General features: G+C 37.9%; 1 protein-coding gene across 1 annotated transcript; it reads right to left on the bottom strand.

The window, feature by feature from the left end:
* Positions 1–5,814: 5,814 nt before the first annotated feature.
* Positions 5,815–17,000, bottom strand: LOC141915559 (uncharacterized). Its single transcript, XM_074807136.1, has 4 exons — positions 16,236–17,000; positions 9,864–9,999; positions 8,534–8,637; positions 5,815–6,132 (listed from the first exon to the last, which is right to left on the bottom strand). The coding sequence occupies exons 1-4, from the start codon at positions 16,998–17,000 to the stop codon at positions 5,815–5,817; spliced, it is 1,323 nt and encodes a 440-aa protein (XP_074663237.1).
* Between the last annotated feature and the right edge of the window lie 722 nt (positions 17,001–17,722).

Genomic DNA, 17,722 nt, shown 5'->3' with positions numbered 1-17,722 from the left:
GCGTATTTCGTTGTAACTTCGGTAATCTAACGTTTTGCTCAAAGCAACTTTGAATCGAGTTGAATATCATCTATATCAATCTATAAATTCCCGTGTATTGAAGCCCCCTACAAAACAAACTCGGTTCTAACGAGTATATTGCAAAAATGGCCAATCGTTATCATTTCCCCATGATTAGTTAATCATGGAATAATAAATTTGACGCATACTTGTACCTTCGAGAACGCATGGAACAATATGATGCCTCGATTATCTCAGAACATATGAACAGAGGCGACAGTTGATTTAAATCAGCATAATCCAGCTCAACGAAATTACTCGTGAAGATAAGGTACAAATTAATAGATTTAAACGAAGAGACAATTATGAAATATCGTGAGATAGTAACACGGAATGTGATCACAATAACATGATAAGCCAGATAGTTAAAAAACAATACCAAATTTGCACACCGATATTGAACTGATACTGAAAAACGATGGCTCAATCCTTGATTGAACATCCAGATGTAAATTTCTTAATTCGTCATTTTTGAATTTTCCAGTGTAAAATGATGATTCACGTAATACAGGAAAACGAGTAAGCACTTTTCCAACAAAATAAAGTCATAAATCATGGATTAAGGTTTTTGAATGTACTAAGGGCTTCTCTGAAAGGGAAATACGATTTCTTAACTTAAAAACCCTATAAAGTATCTCAAATATACTACATGCACCTATGAACCCTTTCGTCGAACAATTATTCAACGATTTTACACGCACATGTGCTCAACGCAATTACCGCAGCTCCGTTGGGAGTTTCTTACCGATGTCATACATAATCAGATATCTTACCATTGATAGGTAGCTGGCTTAAAGGTGTGCCTCAAACTTCGCCAGTCGACGATGCCACATGATCATTGACACACTCTCTCAATAGTCCACATGCATCATCACAAATTGTTCTCAATGGTTCTGCCGCTTTTGCAGCTTTATATTCTTCTAATCGGCAGGACACATGAAAGCTTATTACCAGAATCAAAGCAAGGAACTGGTCGGTCCGTGGAACAGATGGAATTAAAGGCGGTCGTTTATCGCTGTTCACCTTTCGATTCGAGTATTCGTTGCCAAAATGGAGGCCGAGGCCCTCGAGTCAAGAACACAGGCAGGGGCCTTTTATGCGTATGTTTGTGTCCGATTAGATTTCAAGGGCCTGCCTGTAAACGAGGAATAGGAAAACGTGCCCCTCGCTGGGCAGCCGATGCGCTACGCTGAGAACGATTACTCTACACCGCCCGACAGACGTTTTGGTCATCGTTGGATGATGCTACTTATCGAGAACTATCTCTGACGAAACACATTTCCCGGTTACCAAGGAATTATCAGCCATTCAAATGGATATAAACAGTTTGAATAATGTTTACTGTTTTATTTGGAACCAATTTCTGGTTTTAGTGATCCGAGAAAAATGGATTTCTATACGTCTATCGCTAAGAAGTTTGTGAGACCCAGCATTTTCTTCGTAGTTGAACATCGCATTTTTTGTTTAAAACTTGCTGTGAAAATACTTTGACTTTGGTTGTCATTTATGTATGTACAAAAGAATATGGAACTCAAATTAATACCGACAATAAAAAAGCACACATGCATGTGAGTTAAATTTACACCTTTTAAAGTATTATATGCAGCAGTTGGGTATCGTAAAATCTCAATTGCCTATGTTTTCGCCCGATCTTCCACTTCGAAGAAGCTAAAACTAACAACTCGAAATATGTACTTTCAAAAATTTTCCGGGGATAATTAGATGTATCGTTGTGACAATTTAGAACGCAGAGCTTCTTCAGAATCAGAAGTTTTCTTTTATTTGTCTTTAGATTTAAAGGTCTCTATATTTCTTGCGTTTCTTGTGAGTGATTCTTAACAACTGAGCCGCAGGTGTCTGTGGAAAAGATGCACAGAAATTTTCATGTAATCAAATTGATCGAATTCAAATCGGTCGACAGTAAAGATTTGTTGTTTCAGCCCTAGTGCTCCCGGCCACTTTCACTATTCAGGTGCTTGATTGATTATATTTTAATAAACCAAAACAAGAAACTTCGTCAAAGTATGAGGAAAGTTTTCACTGTTCAAAGTTTATCATTCTGACAAAAAATGATTATTCAAAGGTATTGAAGATAAGGATGAATATAACTTTTTCTACCTATCAACCCAGTAATTCGGTACAACGATGTTTTCAAACTTTCAAACTTCGTCGAAAATCCAAATATGTACTTTCGGTGTGTTCGCCATAGCACGTTTCGAATCTATGAACCATGAAATATTTTGCGAGTGCATCTTGATCGTCATTATCTTCTATTTTCTAGCATCGAAAAAATCATCGGGACATTTCGCGTCGAAACAATTTTGTTGTAAGAAAGTAAACAAGGAACGAACCAAATGACCACACAACACAAGATACTTATCAGAAATCTTTGAAAATTATTTTATTTGCAGTATTTGTATTTTAAATACGTACATTATAACATCATAACATCATAAGCGTTCATTGAATTTCAGCAACCACCGATTTTTAGGCTTACGTAGCAGTATGACCTTCAATTTGATTATTTATGCAGGTGAATTACAGAAAAACTCAAACGTATATTAAGCAGTTTGTTTTACATCTAAATTACATCTTATTCAATTCTCAATGCAATGTATACACGGAAATCCTTTTCACGAAGTGGATCTCCTAAGAATATAGTATATATTTTACACTACTGGGATTAGCGAAATGGAATGAATTATCAATTGTCAATTTTCTCGAACCGACAATACACACACCTATCGCTGGAAATAATTCGTCAAAATTATGAGAAAAATCAAAGTCGATTGATTGGCTCTTGACTTGGACACGTTGATGACAATAGATTATCATTACCATTCGCATTCAACTCACTTAAAAACGATACACGGTTGAAATGCGGTCCAAAATCATGGCGATGATTATTTGACGTTGAAAGGACGGCTCGAACAGAAAAGCTGTGGGACGGATCTTCAATATTTTTGCTTGAAATACGTATAGCAAAGATACGGACGGATGTGTTCGAAGATTGATACACAGTAAAGTCCAGTATATTTTTTCTCTCCAAAGGTGCTTTATTAGTCAGCAGTATAATTATCATATATATCACAACTTCACCATAGATGAGAAAAGTATATAATAACACAAAGGTCATATAGACATAAACATGTGAGACATGCAAGTCTCCATTCACGTATTAGGCCATCCTCCCTCTGCAGGGACTCGAACCTGATGGCATCGCTACACTCAGCCACGGCACGAACCCCTGCATCAGTAGACCGGGTGCGCAGGTACATGCGCAGCTTTCCGAACGAAAACTGGCGGCACCAATCAGATTGCTCGTTGTATAATCGTTGAGGAAAAATTCAAGGAAGAACTATAAATGGGAAAACCCGGGCTAAAATAAAACGGGATTTCTGATTGGCTAAAAATCACATCATCTGAACTGCGCATGTATCTGCGCGCACGGTCGATTATGGCAGGGTTTCGTGCCGTGGCAATCTCGATGCCATCAGGTTCGAATCCCTGCCGGGGCGGATGGTATTAGGCCTAAACTGTATATCATAAATACGTTTGAATGTTCAATTCTAGGTGTCGGACCTTTTACTCTAACAGTCTGGGCGCAATTCGTGTAATGAAATGGATAAATGGATTTGCCATAAGCAATAATATCGTCATGACAAAATGATATACATTTAATCTAACAATGTTTTGCTAAAAATAGTCGTTCACATACACCATCGTTTAATCTTTTCGGCGACAGTTGACGATGTCGTCAATTCCCGGCGCGAATGCGGGTTTAACTTTCGAAGAACAAATTTAATTTCAACCGCTTCAAGCAATTGCCGTAATTCAATTGATGTTAAGCAAATATGGGGACCGATAAGCAACGACGAAGAGCTGCGGGTGCGAGCAAAAACGAAAGTTCGTGATAAATGATCGGTATGTCAAATAATCCTTTTCATGCGATTAGAGCGATGGTTACTGACAGTTTGATATATTACTTCACTTCGCCTGCCTACGCTTGACTGATGATACAGCAAATGAAAGGTGTAATTGTTCGAACGTCTAACGTCTTAAATCGCGTAACATTATTATTACATAAGCCGCGCGAATGTTACTTTCTGCGTAATTGGTTAAATTCGAAAATGTTTAGCAACACGATCACACGATCTGATGTCTATCTTTTTCTAACGTCATTAATCATATGCCTGCATCGGGGCTTTTTGTTGATGTTTTTCTTTAAGGAAAGTGCGATGACGGTGCACGAAAACCTGATCAATATTTCATGGCGAGAAGCGACGATTCTTCGCTATTTCAGTTTTTTGTGCGAAGACGTATCTTACACGCATCATGACCAACACCTCTGATTTTACAAAAAAAAGTTAAGAGATTACCGAACAGAATAATCAATATTCCTGTCTGTTTTTACCATGGACTCCATGGTTTCACAGATCATGATTCGAATGCGCAACAAATTTCTACACAGATAATGTTTTTACGCTTCGATGTCAAGTAATGGACGTCGTTGAGAGCCGCTTTTTTACTTTTCAACAAGCTGAAAATGTGGCTTTTAACGTTGGACATATTGTTGGCGCGCATGTTGTTTTTGCATTCGTGAGAGCGAGGGATGCAACGTCAGCTGTCGTAGATAGATGGTTTACACGGAAAATAAATCATCCAACATCGTTCGTAATGGACGACTACACACATGTAACCTTTCTTGTCAGAGTAGAGACTGCCGACGATTATCGATGAATACTCTCTTTATCTATCCATAATCTGATTAGCGGTATCGATACTAGTCTATGTGGTTATAATGAACCCCGAAGTCAGTCTAACCAGAGATCTTTTCCGCGATCGAAATACCAAAATAACGCCGGGCGATCAACTTTTTTGCTATAACTAACCTTCAGCGAAATGAATCTTAACATATACCAGTCTTAACATACACATTCAGCCCATTTTGGACTTGGTAAGTCTGCGGAGCTGGCCCAAAAGAACCATTTTCCAACTGATTCCACTTTATTTGGGTACTATATTTACATTTTTATGGATAATATGGTGCTTGTATTACGTATATTAGACGATTAAACGAATAAATCTATTAAGATGAAATCGTAGTTGATTTATATTACAAAATTCACCAAACCAATACATTTCTAAAAACACATTCACACCCTGCTGGGGAAACACAGATTGTATACCCGGCATAGGTGAAAATAAGGTGAATGTAATGAGTCATTAATGAGTTTATCTCATTTCAAGGTTACATGCACCATTAAGAAGTGCTTATTTTTCAGAAATTTTGTGAGCTAGGGATAATCTGTAACATATTTCCAAAACTAAGATATGAGGGCTTCTTAGGTTTACCCATATTTCAATTTGTGAGAGTAGAGATTTGGAGAAAAATAGATAACAGATTGTATTTTCTGTAGAAATAAAGTGTATTGCGGGAGTACAGTCAACCCCCGATATACCACCCCCGGAAACCTGGTGCAAGGTGGGGGGTGGTGGTTGTAAAGGGGTTGTATTTATCGGGGGTTGGCTGTAATAACGTATCTAAGCTTTAATTCTAAAGGGATTTGTTTTATCTTAGAATTTTGCGGATTTCTTTTTCCTAATTTTCAATAGAAAAGGAGAGAAGTAATCGGGAGATTAGATTCTCCTGATTTGGTAGATTGGAATGATATCAACGCAGCTACGAGACTAGTTACACCTAAGAAAACTATCAATAGAGCCGAATCCTAAGAAATATGGACAGAATCAAAGTTAGAATCTATCTCTAGGACCTTTCTCTCTGTTTTGTGACGTCATATCTGAAGTAGCAATAAGGTGTTCAGTATTTCCGTTCTGCATATTACTCTCCGCGTATTCATCTCCGATCATGATTTTACTGTCACCATTTTTAATTCCATTCTGGTTACCATCGACAGTTTTCATCCCGCTCAGTTTTTCGATCTCTTTCTTTTGCTCGGAGTTTTTCTTGTCGTCTGCCCGTCCGAAAGTGACGTCATCCTTCATACCCGTGATATCCCAGACGCGGACACTTCCGTCATGCGAACCGGTGAAAAGTCTTCCATCGACTATCTGCAACATCAACAAATGTATATGTTTTGTAAGTTATTCGGCTCGAATAGATACACAGTATTGACAAAATTGATAAATTTCAAACAATATTCTGTAGCAATTGGATATACAGTGAATTATTTAAAGTTTTCCGACGTCATTTAAAGCCATTTTTACGATAACTGAATTGCGTGAAGTGTGGAGGGAATCATAACCACAACAGTCGGTCCTCGTTTCAAAATGTCAGTAGAATTAATCGCATCCCCCCTCCATTTTCGAGGTGAGCATGATATTCCGCTGAAGGAGGGCATGTTCAACAAAAAGGTTACGAAAATAAATCGATGTCCAAAAATAAGAAATGTTTGAGGAATAACGTCGAATGGAACAAGGCTTCCAAACGGATCGCCATTATGCGTTCTATTTAATTGTTTTTCAAGGTAACATTCAGAAGTTTTCAGATGTTTCATCCGTAAATCTTTCGAATACATAATTTTATATTTATTATATAACAGGATACGGTCCACCAAGTCTTAAAAATCACGAAATTGCCATGAAATTTATTGAAAGTGGAGCATTTCATCGCAATAGAGGAAACTAATATTGCCGAAACTATGGGGTATATACAACTCGGTGTTAGTTTGATTTGTTAATAACATCACGCAACTCTTTACATTTCTATTGTGTTTAGTTATGAATGGAATTCACATTCATATTCAATCGAAGATCAATTCTCATTCTAAAGTAGAGCGCCGCTGGAACAAAATCCTCTCGAAAGTTTGCGCTGGAATTATGCCATGTAGGCCTAAGATATATCGGTAGCTTAGTCTGGTTTATATCAACGTAGACGATTCTACAATAACCGTTCCACGAAGCGATTGCGATGTCTGTCACATATCCGGCGTCGCAATTTCAAAAGTACTTTTAGCCAATTTGCTATCAGGGTTAGCCGAGAACCGCCCAAAATACAGCGAAAAGCTGCATGGTTTCAATTCATATAGTTCAAATCATGATATCATGATATCACTAAATAGTCTTCTGTGATGTAAACACTTCTAGTTTAACCTTGAGTTACGTATTAACCATTTTGATATGGTTAGTACAAACTATTTGGTCGAAGCTTTTGAACGATAATTTCTATTTCATAGCAACGATCGTTGGTAAGCCGATGGTGAAAAGGCGATCGTGACTTGGGGAAGGGCAATTAGTTGGATTATCGTGCTGTGTGCATGTTTAATCAAATACACGAATGATTTCGAACTAGACAACAGACAGTGAGATGAGCGACTGAGAAATAATTATATAATTGCTCTGGAACCTATACGTTCACGCGAAATGCGTTCAAACGAATTGTAAAAGGTTGCCGAAAATAAAACGATAAAATGATCTACGAGTATAGTGGTATAATTCCTTAAAAATAAGCCTTACATCACCAAAAATATGTATGATTACGGAAACATTATCAAATGGAGTACGATTTCTTTAAATTGACCTTTGGAAACATTATGAATGTTTTTGTAACGCGCTTCTGATTTCGTGGAGTTCATCGAAAGCTAAAACCGCAATTTCAACAAATCTAAAAGGCCGCAATCCGAGACAAACTTTTTAGACCGTAAAAGCTTTTTAATTCAACCATTAACGATTGTTTGTGTTGCTAATGCTCGTTTTGACATCGGATATCCTCACGCGATTAGATGGGTTCTGATAAACTATAATGGCGCGGAAGATGGTAATATGTACATTCACGAACTACAAGCACCGAGCTCATGTAACACGTGCATCACGAAGAAAAGCACAAACAAATACGTGATACGAATAACACAACACATCAAGACAAGACAAGTTACATAGAACACATAAATAGGAAGAATGTTGAGTGCTAAAACATTGATTCTAATGCTGGTGAAGTTGAGGCATTCAATAATTGCTAAGCAACGCATAGAAACTCTATTGGTTCATTCAAGCTTCATCTAGATAACAAGCACAAAATGTTAGTGGCAACGACGTCAATATTGCTATTTAACGAATGAAATATCGCATTTGTAAATGATCGTTTCCGAATATTTCGAATGATCGAAATCACATGAGTGTGAGAATATATTTGTGTTTGTGCTTGAAGTTTAAATGATATCATTATATTTGATGAAGATACCAGTCAGGCAAATGTGAGGCGTGTGAAGCGAACAGGTTATTTTGTCGAGGACATGATGTTTAGATCCATATCTATGCCGGATACAGCCATGGCATGCACCCCTATACGTATAGCACACAAGACCGAGACGAGACAAAATACAAATCATTATTGACGCAAGAGTATATAAAACTCGAATTTGATTTGAAGGATTTCTCACAACGCAGGACCTGGAAAACCGCAACAAGTGGCGACAATCCCTCCTCGTAATCTCAACGTATAAATAGATCTAACCTGTTGGCAATTTACGGATAATTCGTGTCCCTTAAACGTTCGTTTCAGTGAGCCCGACTTGGCATCGAAACAGCGGGCGATAGCGTCCCCTGATGTTGTGAATACTAATGGATAAAACAAAAAGAATTACGATAGTAAATAACGGGATAATGTATATATACATGAGACGCTGGTGCTGTTAAGTGCGGATTACGACTATTCTAGAAGGGGGTCTATAAGGTGGGCTCCTTGACCAGAAAGTCCAGTCTGGGCTAAAGGATGTAGTTCCCGACTGGCACGTGTGGGCTATACCATTTAAACCATACGCGAACAACAATCCAATGTACAAACAATTCACCATATGATTTCAAATTCAGATAAAGCTTTTTGGATATCGCCCAAATATTCTTTTCCATAAATACGTACACATATTTTCTTTCGAGACTGGCGAATTATTTGAAAAATTGGAAAGTCGCTCAATATATTTCCAGCTATCTAACGAGAACTTCAAATGAGAAACTGTTTATAACGTTGAGACCTTTAATTGGAAACTGGAAAATGATGAAGTGAATCACAAATTGCGGTTTAGTCACGTCACGTGTTTCATACGTCAAAAACTTTTTACTTCCGCTTAGCGCGCTTTATGGCCATTGTGACGGCACTCGAATAGCCTCTGCTATAGATTCCTTCATGTAATTTTGAAGTTCTCGTTGTATTTACATGATAATAATCTACACAACATTTTTTATGTGACTAGTAGCGACCTCTAGTGTGTTGACAGCGGACTCGTGACCTCGGAGGACACGCTTCAACGAACCGGACTTGGCGTTAAAACACCGCGCCATACCGTCACCACATCCTGTTATAACTGAAAAATATATTCACGTAATTTAAATCTAATCTTTATCCTTCAGATGTGGTTCAAATCGCCACACTATGGGAAAAGTAAAAAGACCTGTTTCGTAAACACCCCAACCCCATCCCCCAACCCCGCAAACCTCAGCGAGGAGAGGCTCATATAGGGACTGGATTAGGGTGGTGGGTAAACTTGTTAATTCTGGTCAATTGCATGTGCAAATAGCAGCAATAAATCATATATAAAAAGGATTGCAATCATGTTTTTGATGGTACTGCATTGGTCTGTATACGGAGATAAGAGCCGAATTGATACCAGACCAGAATACAAAGCGGATAGTTACAGGTCTTATGTATACGAATGTAAGCAGGTGATTCCCTTACTTTTCCGTTTCTCTTTTGACTTTTCCGTTTCTCTATGTTCTTTTTTTTTTTACTTGTCAACTTAGATTTGTCAGAATTAGATGTATAAGCTTTATATTAGGAACAAACTTACCTAGTCCTTCATGAAGTCTGATTGTACTAACAGTATGCTTATGGCCTCGATATATTCTGGTACAATCTCCGAATTCTGTAACCCACGAGCGACCGGTATGGTCACTGCTACCTGTGTACATGATCTTATTCACCACCTATAAAATTTGAATTTACAAAAATGTAGGCTTATTTGCATATTTTCACTTTTGAGGAATAAAAGATATGAATTTACAGGTTTATTTGCATATTTTCACTTATGAGGAATAAGAATTTGATATGAAAAGATAATGGAAAATGAAAAAGTTGATTTGAGGTGAATGTTCAATTTGCATGGTTTATTCTGGGAGAGATACGAATTAAGTAATTGCCCGCCGACGAGTACACCTACATGAAAAAGCTTCCAATCCTCTATTCCAAATAGCAGAATTGCAAAATTGAAAAAAAATATAATGAGGCTAAAGCCTACACACATATTATGAAGGCCGATGGTAGAAAATAATTTTGTTATCGACGTGTCTCGAACTAGCATTTTTATCATCATTTTGCGCATTTTCAATTTTGTACTTCATGCACGCCGAGTACGCCATTGGTACACTACTCACATATTTTCAAGAGTCTACTTTCGACTTGGCCGAAATTTTGCGGAACCTTTTGCAGGCTTGTGAAAACGAAAATTCGTTCATCAAATCACTCTTGAAACTTAATGGCATATAGCTGATATTCAGTCATGAAATTTTACTAATTGTTTTGATTGTACTCGATTGAGATGGGTAAACCGTAATTAACGCTGCGCATTGTAACAACGTCAATCTGCAGCTGATCGACGGGCGGTGCCCGTCATCGAACCGACCAATCTATTAGTAAAATGGCCATTTTGCATTCAAAAACTAATTTCAAACGTCAAAATTGCCATTTAAATGACGGCACTCCAGCGTCACACATGTACTTGACACAACGTACGAGTCGACTAAATACGGCGTTGAATTCCGGTTTTAATACTACAGCAGTTGACACGAGAGTTGCGGCCGATGAAGTGCTTTTCTTCCCTTCCCACGAGCCCCGGGTGTATTTACAATCCCGTCTGATATTTCTAGGTGAATTGTGGCTGCCAGTTACATGAATATAAGCGCCAATAACTACGTAAAATGTCAATTTGCTAATGATGCTCTATGATACACGTTATATGCTTGTTTAATGGTGCGAAACCGTCCAATTCTCATAAATTGATATTTGTTGCCCGGTTTTCATGAGATTTCGTGTTAATAGGTTTGATGCCACTGATAATCATGGAGCGACACTAAGGCATTGTCTCATTACTTTATGGTCATTTCTAAAGGGTTCATTTTCAGAACATTGTGCAACTTCCAGCGCTTCCCTGTTAACGAACCGATGGCCTTTTTTCTTACAGTTGAGGGAAATGCTTTCCAGATCCAAAGAGACGAATATCAAAAATCCCCTGAAGTGACTGACATGACTGACCGACCGACTATAATGGTGATGATTGAAATGGCTGCAGTGCAGCCCCGAGAGACAGTCTATTTGTCTAATAATGATGGTTATTTGATCAGGAAATCGTACTTCATTTCAGAGGTATATATGCTCTCGCGGCGTGAATAAATACTACGTGAAAATCAGGCAGATGACGAGATGAAAATGATGTAAAAGAACATTATTTGCGAATAGGGGTGTTTCAACATACGATATCGTATAATTTCCAGACATATCAGACATCTAAAATCATTGAAAGATGGGCGTATAACAATGGAGTTGCTTCTTCTTGAAACAGGGAGCTCTGATTCTTCGCAGTTTTTGGTGACATTGAATCACGAACTATCGTCAAACAAAATGATAGTAAATCTCCTTTTAAATCAATTATACTATCATCCCTGGTACCACCAATCTATCACCACCATACACGTGTCTCATTTTGGAGGAACATCTACAGACACCCTACTATCATCATCACACAAGCCTTTTTACAGTTTCTAGGCGCCATGTTTTTGGGTACCCACTCGGTCCGCGTTGTTGATTTTTTTCTCAATATTTTTCCCCATTTAATTTTTTTTTCATTCGTTCATATCTCTGGATTGGAATAATATAGAAACAAAGTGAAAATATCGATCAAACCAGCTGATAATTAACTTTTTTAATGATATTACTCATTCATATATTCAATGCAGCAATAAGCGCTGGTGAGGTTATAAACATTGATATCGTCTTCCCAATAGCCTGTAGAGGTAGCCAAATGCCTCACATGTATACATTTGGTACTGGCATATGCGCACAGATTTTCTCTATTTTTGTTATTCATTTTAATCATTTTTGGGCAAAAAGACTGTTCAAGATTTAGAATTATAGATTCTGACGAAACACATCGGAGTAAAATCTTCAAAATTTTGATTTTCAAACGCAATGAAATCACGCATCCTAAATTAGTCCATGAAAAATAAAATAGCATGATTTGATTGGATTTTCGATTTCAATCTAGAATATTTCAAATATGCATGATGAAACAGTAGTCTTTTCAAGCGTAAGGTAATACGGGTTGTGGTTGTTTGAATATTCACGTAAATCGAATGAAACGATGGAAGAGAAGATGATACAATATGAATCAGTAACACCTAGAAAAACATCTATCACGCCGGTTGCTGTTGTCGATGACGTCAAAGCGGATGTGAAGACAAACAGATTCCAAATGTAAAACGGCGGAAAATCAAAAGCCACCGATGACTGTTGTTTGCAGTAATTACCGTACGTTGCGACCGAATGCGTTTTTTTCGAAGGTATACGTGTGTCACGGAAACTCAGTTTTATAAAGCGTGCATTTACTGAGAGCCGATTGAGTTCGTATTCAAATTAGACGATCGTCTGCCCAGGAATAAGTCCGTGGTAAGGTTAATTGATATTCGCCGATGATACGCACTTGCCAGTTCTTATCGGCTTTAGGCATGGCGTTATTTGAGCATATTCCTGTATTTAAAGGCCATTTACACCGCAATAAACAGTTATCTGTCACTGTACCCCGGCGCCAGGTAGCGATATTCTACTCTTTATGATCCCTGGACACATAATTATCGCCCTGATAGGTGGGTGATGAACGAAATATCATGTCAGTGAATTGAGAGGTAAGTACAAAGTCAGAAAAAGTAATGATGATACTTTAAAGGATCTTTCTCGGCACATAGTTTTCATTATTCCTGCTTAATATCTGACCAGGAATAAAACATCATAATTATTTCACACCTCGACATCTTCTCAGACATCGAATACAACAACGAGATGATAGAAATTGTACATGGAAATTGTTTTCATAGGTTGTGGTTACCAATTTTATCTAGACAAACCTTGCATGTCGGCTCGATAAAAGATGAAATAGTTTTTGCCATGGTAAATGTATATTTGCGCATAAATTGGGTATGATAATTGAAGAAGTCCCACAATTCGAACTTTTAATTGTTAGAATTTATTATGATGTATCTTCTATTTTCGTCCTGTGAGTTTAAAGTATAGTAGATATATCTATATCATATACTTTGTTACTTTTGTCTCTGGTCATTCCACCTGATGATGATTGTAAGCAAAAATAGATAAAATGTAATTTTGCTGTTAGTCAACCGCCGAAACGTTGTGGTTTCAATGATTTCTATCATATGAAAATTGTAGGACTTCTTCAATTATCCACAGTGTATACGGATTAGAGTGTTTATTCGACTACTTAAATTGGTATGCTTTACATTTTAGCTCGATGAAAACTGATTGATAATTCGTATCAAATAGATTCGGATAGTCATTTTTCGACGTTCCAAAAACCCTTTACAAACCCTAATTCCTATGATAATCGCAGTGCACCTAGGAGTTAATCATTATGACCTATGCCACTAACCCACCAATCGAAACAGAAAATTAAGAAATATTCCTAAACCTACATTGAATTTAGAAAAGAAACCGGTCCGGCATTTATTTATTTGATTTGACAAAACCCCAGTTGCTATAGAGACCATTGAGTGAAGGTGTTACTGCGATCTCGTTCAAGTGAAAACCAATAATGATTTTTTTTTTCAATAAAGATTTCAAATGAAATCAGTAGGGCGGCTGTGAGGCAATCTGCAAGATCGATACATTTCAACTGCGGCTATCTGAATAGAATGTAATCAATTTCTGAAATTAAGAGTGGAAACGATGTGGATTAAATGTCAGGTTGTAAATAGGGCGTAACATATCAACTATCATCTAGCGAATTGAATTGACTCGATATTTTGACCAGTTATTTCTGTATCAGTTAAATATTATTTATTCACGAGCGCGAGCAAACATCACGAACATCTTTATCGACGAGTCGAAGATTGGAGAGAGAGAACGGGTTCAAAATAAAAATTCTTATCGTTTTCACTCACGTCAAAAATTCCCAACAAGACTCGAAGAAATGATATTTTAATTAAACGTCAAAAAAGTATCACAAACTTTCTGCGTCGGTTTGACAGTTTCTGGCGTATTTCGAGTGAAGCGGAAGCGGATGTGCCTGTTGAAATTGCTGTTTAGAAGTGGTGTTTACGGGGTTCTTATCTCAATTGAATGTTGGAAAGACTGCAGTCGAATCGATCCATATTTGGATGAAGCCATATTCTTTTATGTAGAATTTTCTGGTATTTTTTTCTACATTTATTACGACTGCACATGTCCGAGAACATTAAATGCATAATTAGATTGGTGCACAATCTATTGTAGTACGGTATCGTCAAATCCAATTTGATTTAGGGTAGAAATAATCAGCTGATTTTTGTAACGTATCATAATATGGCAGATATATAGAAATCAAAATTCAGTAAAGACTGTGATTATTACCTTATTCATGTGCTTATTGTGGGGGAAATTAATACTAATCGTAAAAACATGGCGATTATAAAAGCTTTTATGAATCCGCTCAAATAACGACATGATTTTGAGAAAAGAGAGCAGATTGATAAGGAATTTGTTTTATCTGAAGAGGATGCTGATGAACACGTTTTAGATCATAAACTTATTACGCCGCGTGTCCGTTTAGATAGCAAGGAAACTATTTATTGTGTCCTACTTATGGATTTTAGACCATTGGTTGTGGTAAATGCATATAGATTAATAATCGCCGTAATATTTTAGGTAAATATTGAAAAACAACACACGGCGAGGAATCAAACTTGAAATTTCTGCAAAAATCTGGAATTGGTAAGTGTCCATTTTGGTCCCATTGATTGACGATCAACTTATCGTATACTGTTTTGATATGGACACCCACAAGGTTTCGTAATTGATATTTTCAAAATAACATTGAAATTAGAAACAACGTGAATAGTCTATAAACAATTATCACGTCGGTGTGGTTTCTTTTTTAATTATAGCTATAAACAAAATATTGTAACTAGGGGAAACGAATGGCACTTAATGTGAAGTCCGATACATGAACAATTACTTTTACAAGAGAAAAATAGATATTTCTGCGCGCTAACATGAAACACAGTGGCATAATATATTATATACATTCTCATCATTGAGTTTTGTCTCATCGAGCCTTGAAATGGTGCACGCTGAACAGGCAATTATCAGTTTCATTTCATGAAAGTTGCGCCCGCTGACGATGACTATGGCGATGACGCTTTTGATTGCAATATTATATAATCCATTGGGAAACAAAATTTAGAATGGGCGTTTTCAAATTACGAGTTAGTGTATTTATTAATGAATTTGTAGATACAATATTCATTACAAATCCAAATGATGATCATTCAAAGTAATTTCCCTATTTCTAAAAGTAGACATTGCTATCGTTTTGATGTGGCCTCATGATCTCAAAATAGTGACGGAAAACAAAAGCTGGTAGCTAGGCGTTACTATTATAATTACTTCAAGCTGGGAGCATGATAGAGGTGCGTGGTGCCGTGTAAACCACACGCAGGTAGCTGTGATTCGAAAAAAATTCTTACGGCCTCTTCGCATTTTGCGGCTCAAGGAATCAATGCTGAAGTAGAGTAAGAGGTCTTGCAGTAATGTCATTTTTGACGCGATTACGCCGTATTGGTTAGCAAACGCAATAACTCAATTACATGACAGACCCTCAAAATTTGTGAATCCGCTTTTTATTATCTTGTGTTATGTATGGCAGATCTCAACACTGGTTGGCAAACAAACCATGACGTCACGTGCAAGACCTCTATGATATGTTCTTTTCCATCTCTTTTATCGGCAATTGCAGGTTCTTTAAATCAGGCGTTTATATTTTGAGATATCTACATTTTGGGTACACGGAATTTAAGTTGGAGAGTGAAGAAATGAAGGGAGTGTTTGGTATTGACACCGGAAGAAGAGAAAGTGAGAGACGTGAGTGCAGCTGGAGAGCGTGGACAGCTGGTACCTTTACCTGTAAACATATAATTGCTCCCTGGTGGCCCTCGAATAGTTTGAGCTGGTCACCTTTGGCTATGTCCCAGCTACGGACCGACTGATCTGACCCTCCAGTAAATAACACTTTGCCCAGAGCGTCAGTCGCCATACAAGTGATTGCACCCGTGTGTCCCTTGTAAGTTTTCAGGCATTTTCCGGTTTCAAATGACCATGATTTGGCCATGAAGTCAGCCGCTCCGGTGATGAGGATGTCTTTCGTAGCGTCCCAGTCGTATTCGTCTACAGGCTCTTCTTCTTCTTCCCCGGGAATGAATATCAAGGGATAGACCCCTCGTTTATGTCCATTAAATACCCGAATACATTCCCCCGACTCGAAATCCCAGCATCTGGCGGATCGGTCGTACGAGCTGCTAAATATAAAATCTCCGTTGCATATGATTCGATTAATAAGCGACTTGTGACCACTGAAGACAAGCACACATTCGCATGTACCCATGTCCCATTTTCGGATAGTTTTATCGGCCGAACCGGTCACGACGTAATTGTCTTCGATCAGGATACAGTTGATGTAATCCTGATGCCCGGTCAGTATACCTATACACTCGCATCGTTCGGTCTTACTACTCCACAGTCTGGCGGTTCGGTCTTCGCTCCCTGTCGCTATCACCGAGCCATCTTCGCTCACAGCCATACAGTTTACTCCAGCTTCATGTTCGTGACACGTTTGCAAATGATATGTCAGTGTTGAATCGACACCGTCCTTACTTCCACAAAGTCCCATTTTTCGTCTTTGTCTTGATATATAAAAACAGTTAAGAATCTGTCATATTGGCGATATTTCAGCGTACATATGGCACAATTATTGTAGATATCATCACGTTTATGTGTGTCTCGCTTGACAGTTACGGACTCGCTGCATGATTTCCATCGTCCCGTTGTCAAGAAACGAATACATTATTCATGTGGCTTGCTGCAGTATCGTATAGGACGGTTGTGCAGTCCTCCAGTTTACTGGTTGCTATGAATATTTGATAAAGTCTAATGCATGGATCGAATCGTTTGACGTCAAAATTAACACTTTATCTTTTGTATTTCACAATATTCCGGTCGGTTTGGGACGTGCTCAGCTGGTACGTACCTCGCAAATAGCAACCGTAGCCCGCTCACCAGGTCCTGAATTATGAACTCAATTACGTAAGCTGGCAATTGCATTTTGGGGTACTTTCACATGTGCGAATGTTTGCAGTTTTAGGAGATTGATTTTAGAATTTCACTTTGATGTATATACATCATATATGTAGTTGTTTCAGGGGAAACTCATGCACGGAACTTCTAGTTGAAACCCAACTCCGATTATCTCCACGAGTGAAGACGAGAATCTGTATGTGACACGTGAAAGCTTCTTAACTGTTTAAATATAACCTTAAATGCATTTCATATGACAGCTGACTAAATATCCGCAAAGTGCAAACCGCCTAGGTATTAATTTTACTTACACGCGTT

Source organism: Tubulanus polymorphus, chromosome 1, assembly GCF_964204645.1.
Source record: "Tubulanus polymorphus chromosome 1, tnTubPoly1.2, whole genome shotgun sequence".
Taxonomy (NCBI): Eukaryota; Metazoa; Nemertea; class Palaeonemertea; order Tubulaniformes; family Tubulanidae; genus Tubulanus; species Tubulanus polymorphus.
This window is presented reverse-complemented; position numbering and strand designations above follow the sequence as displayed.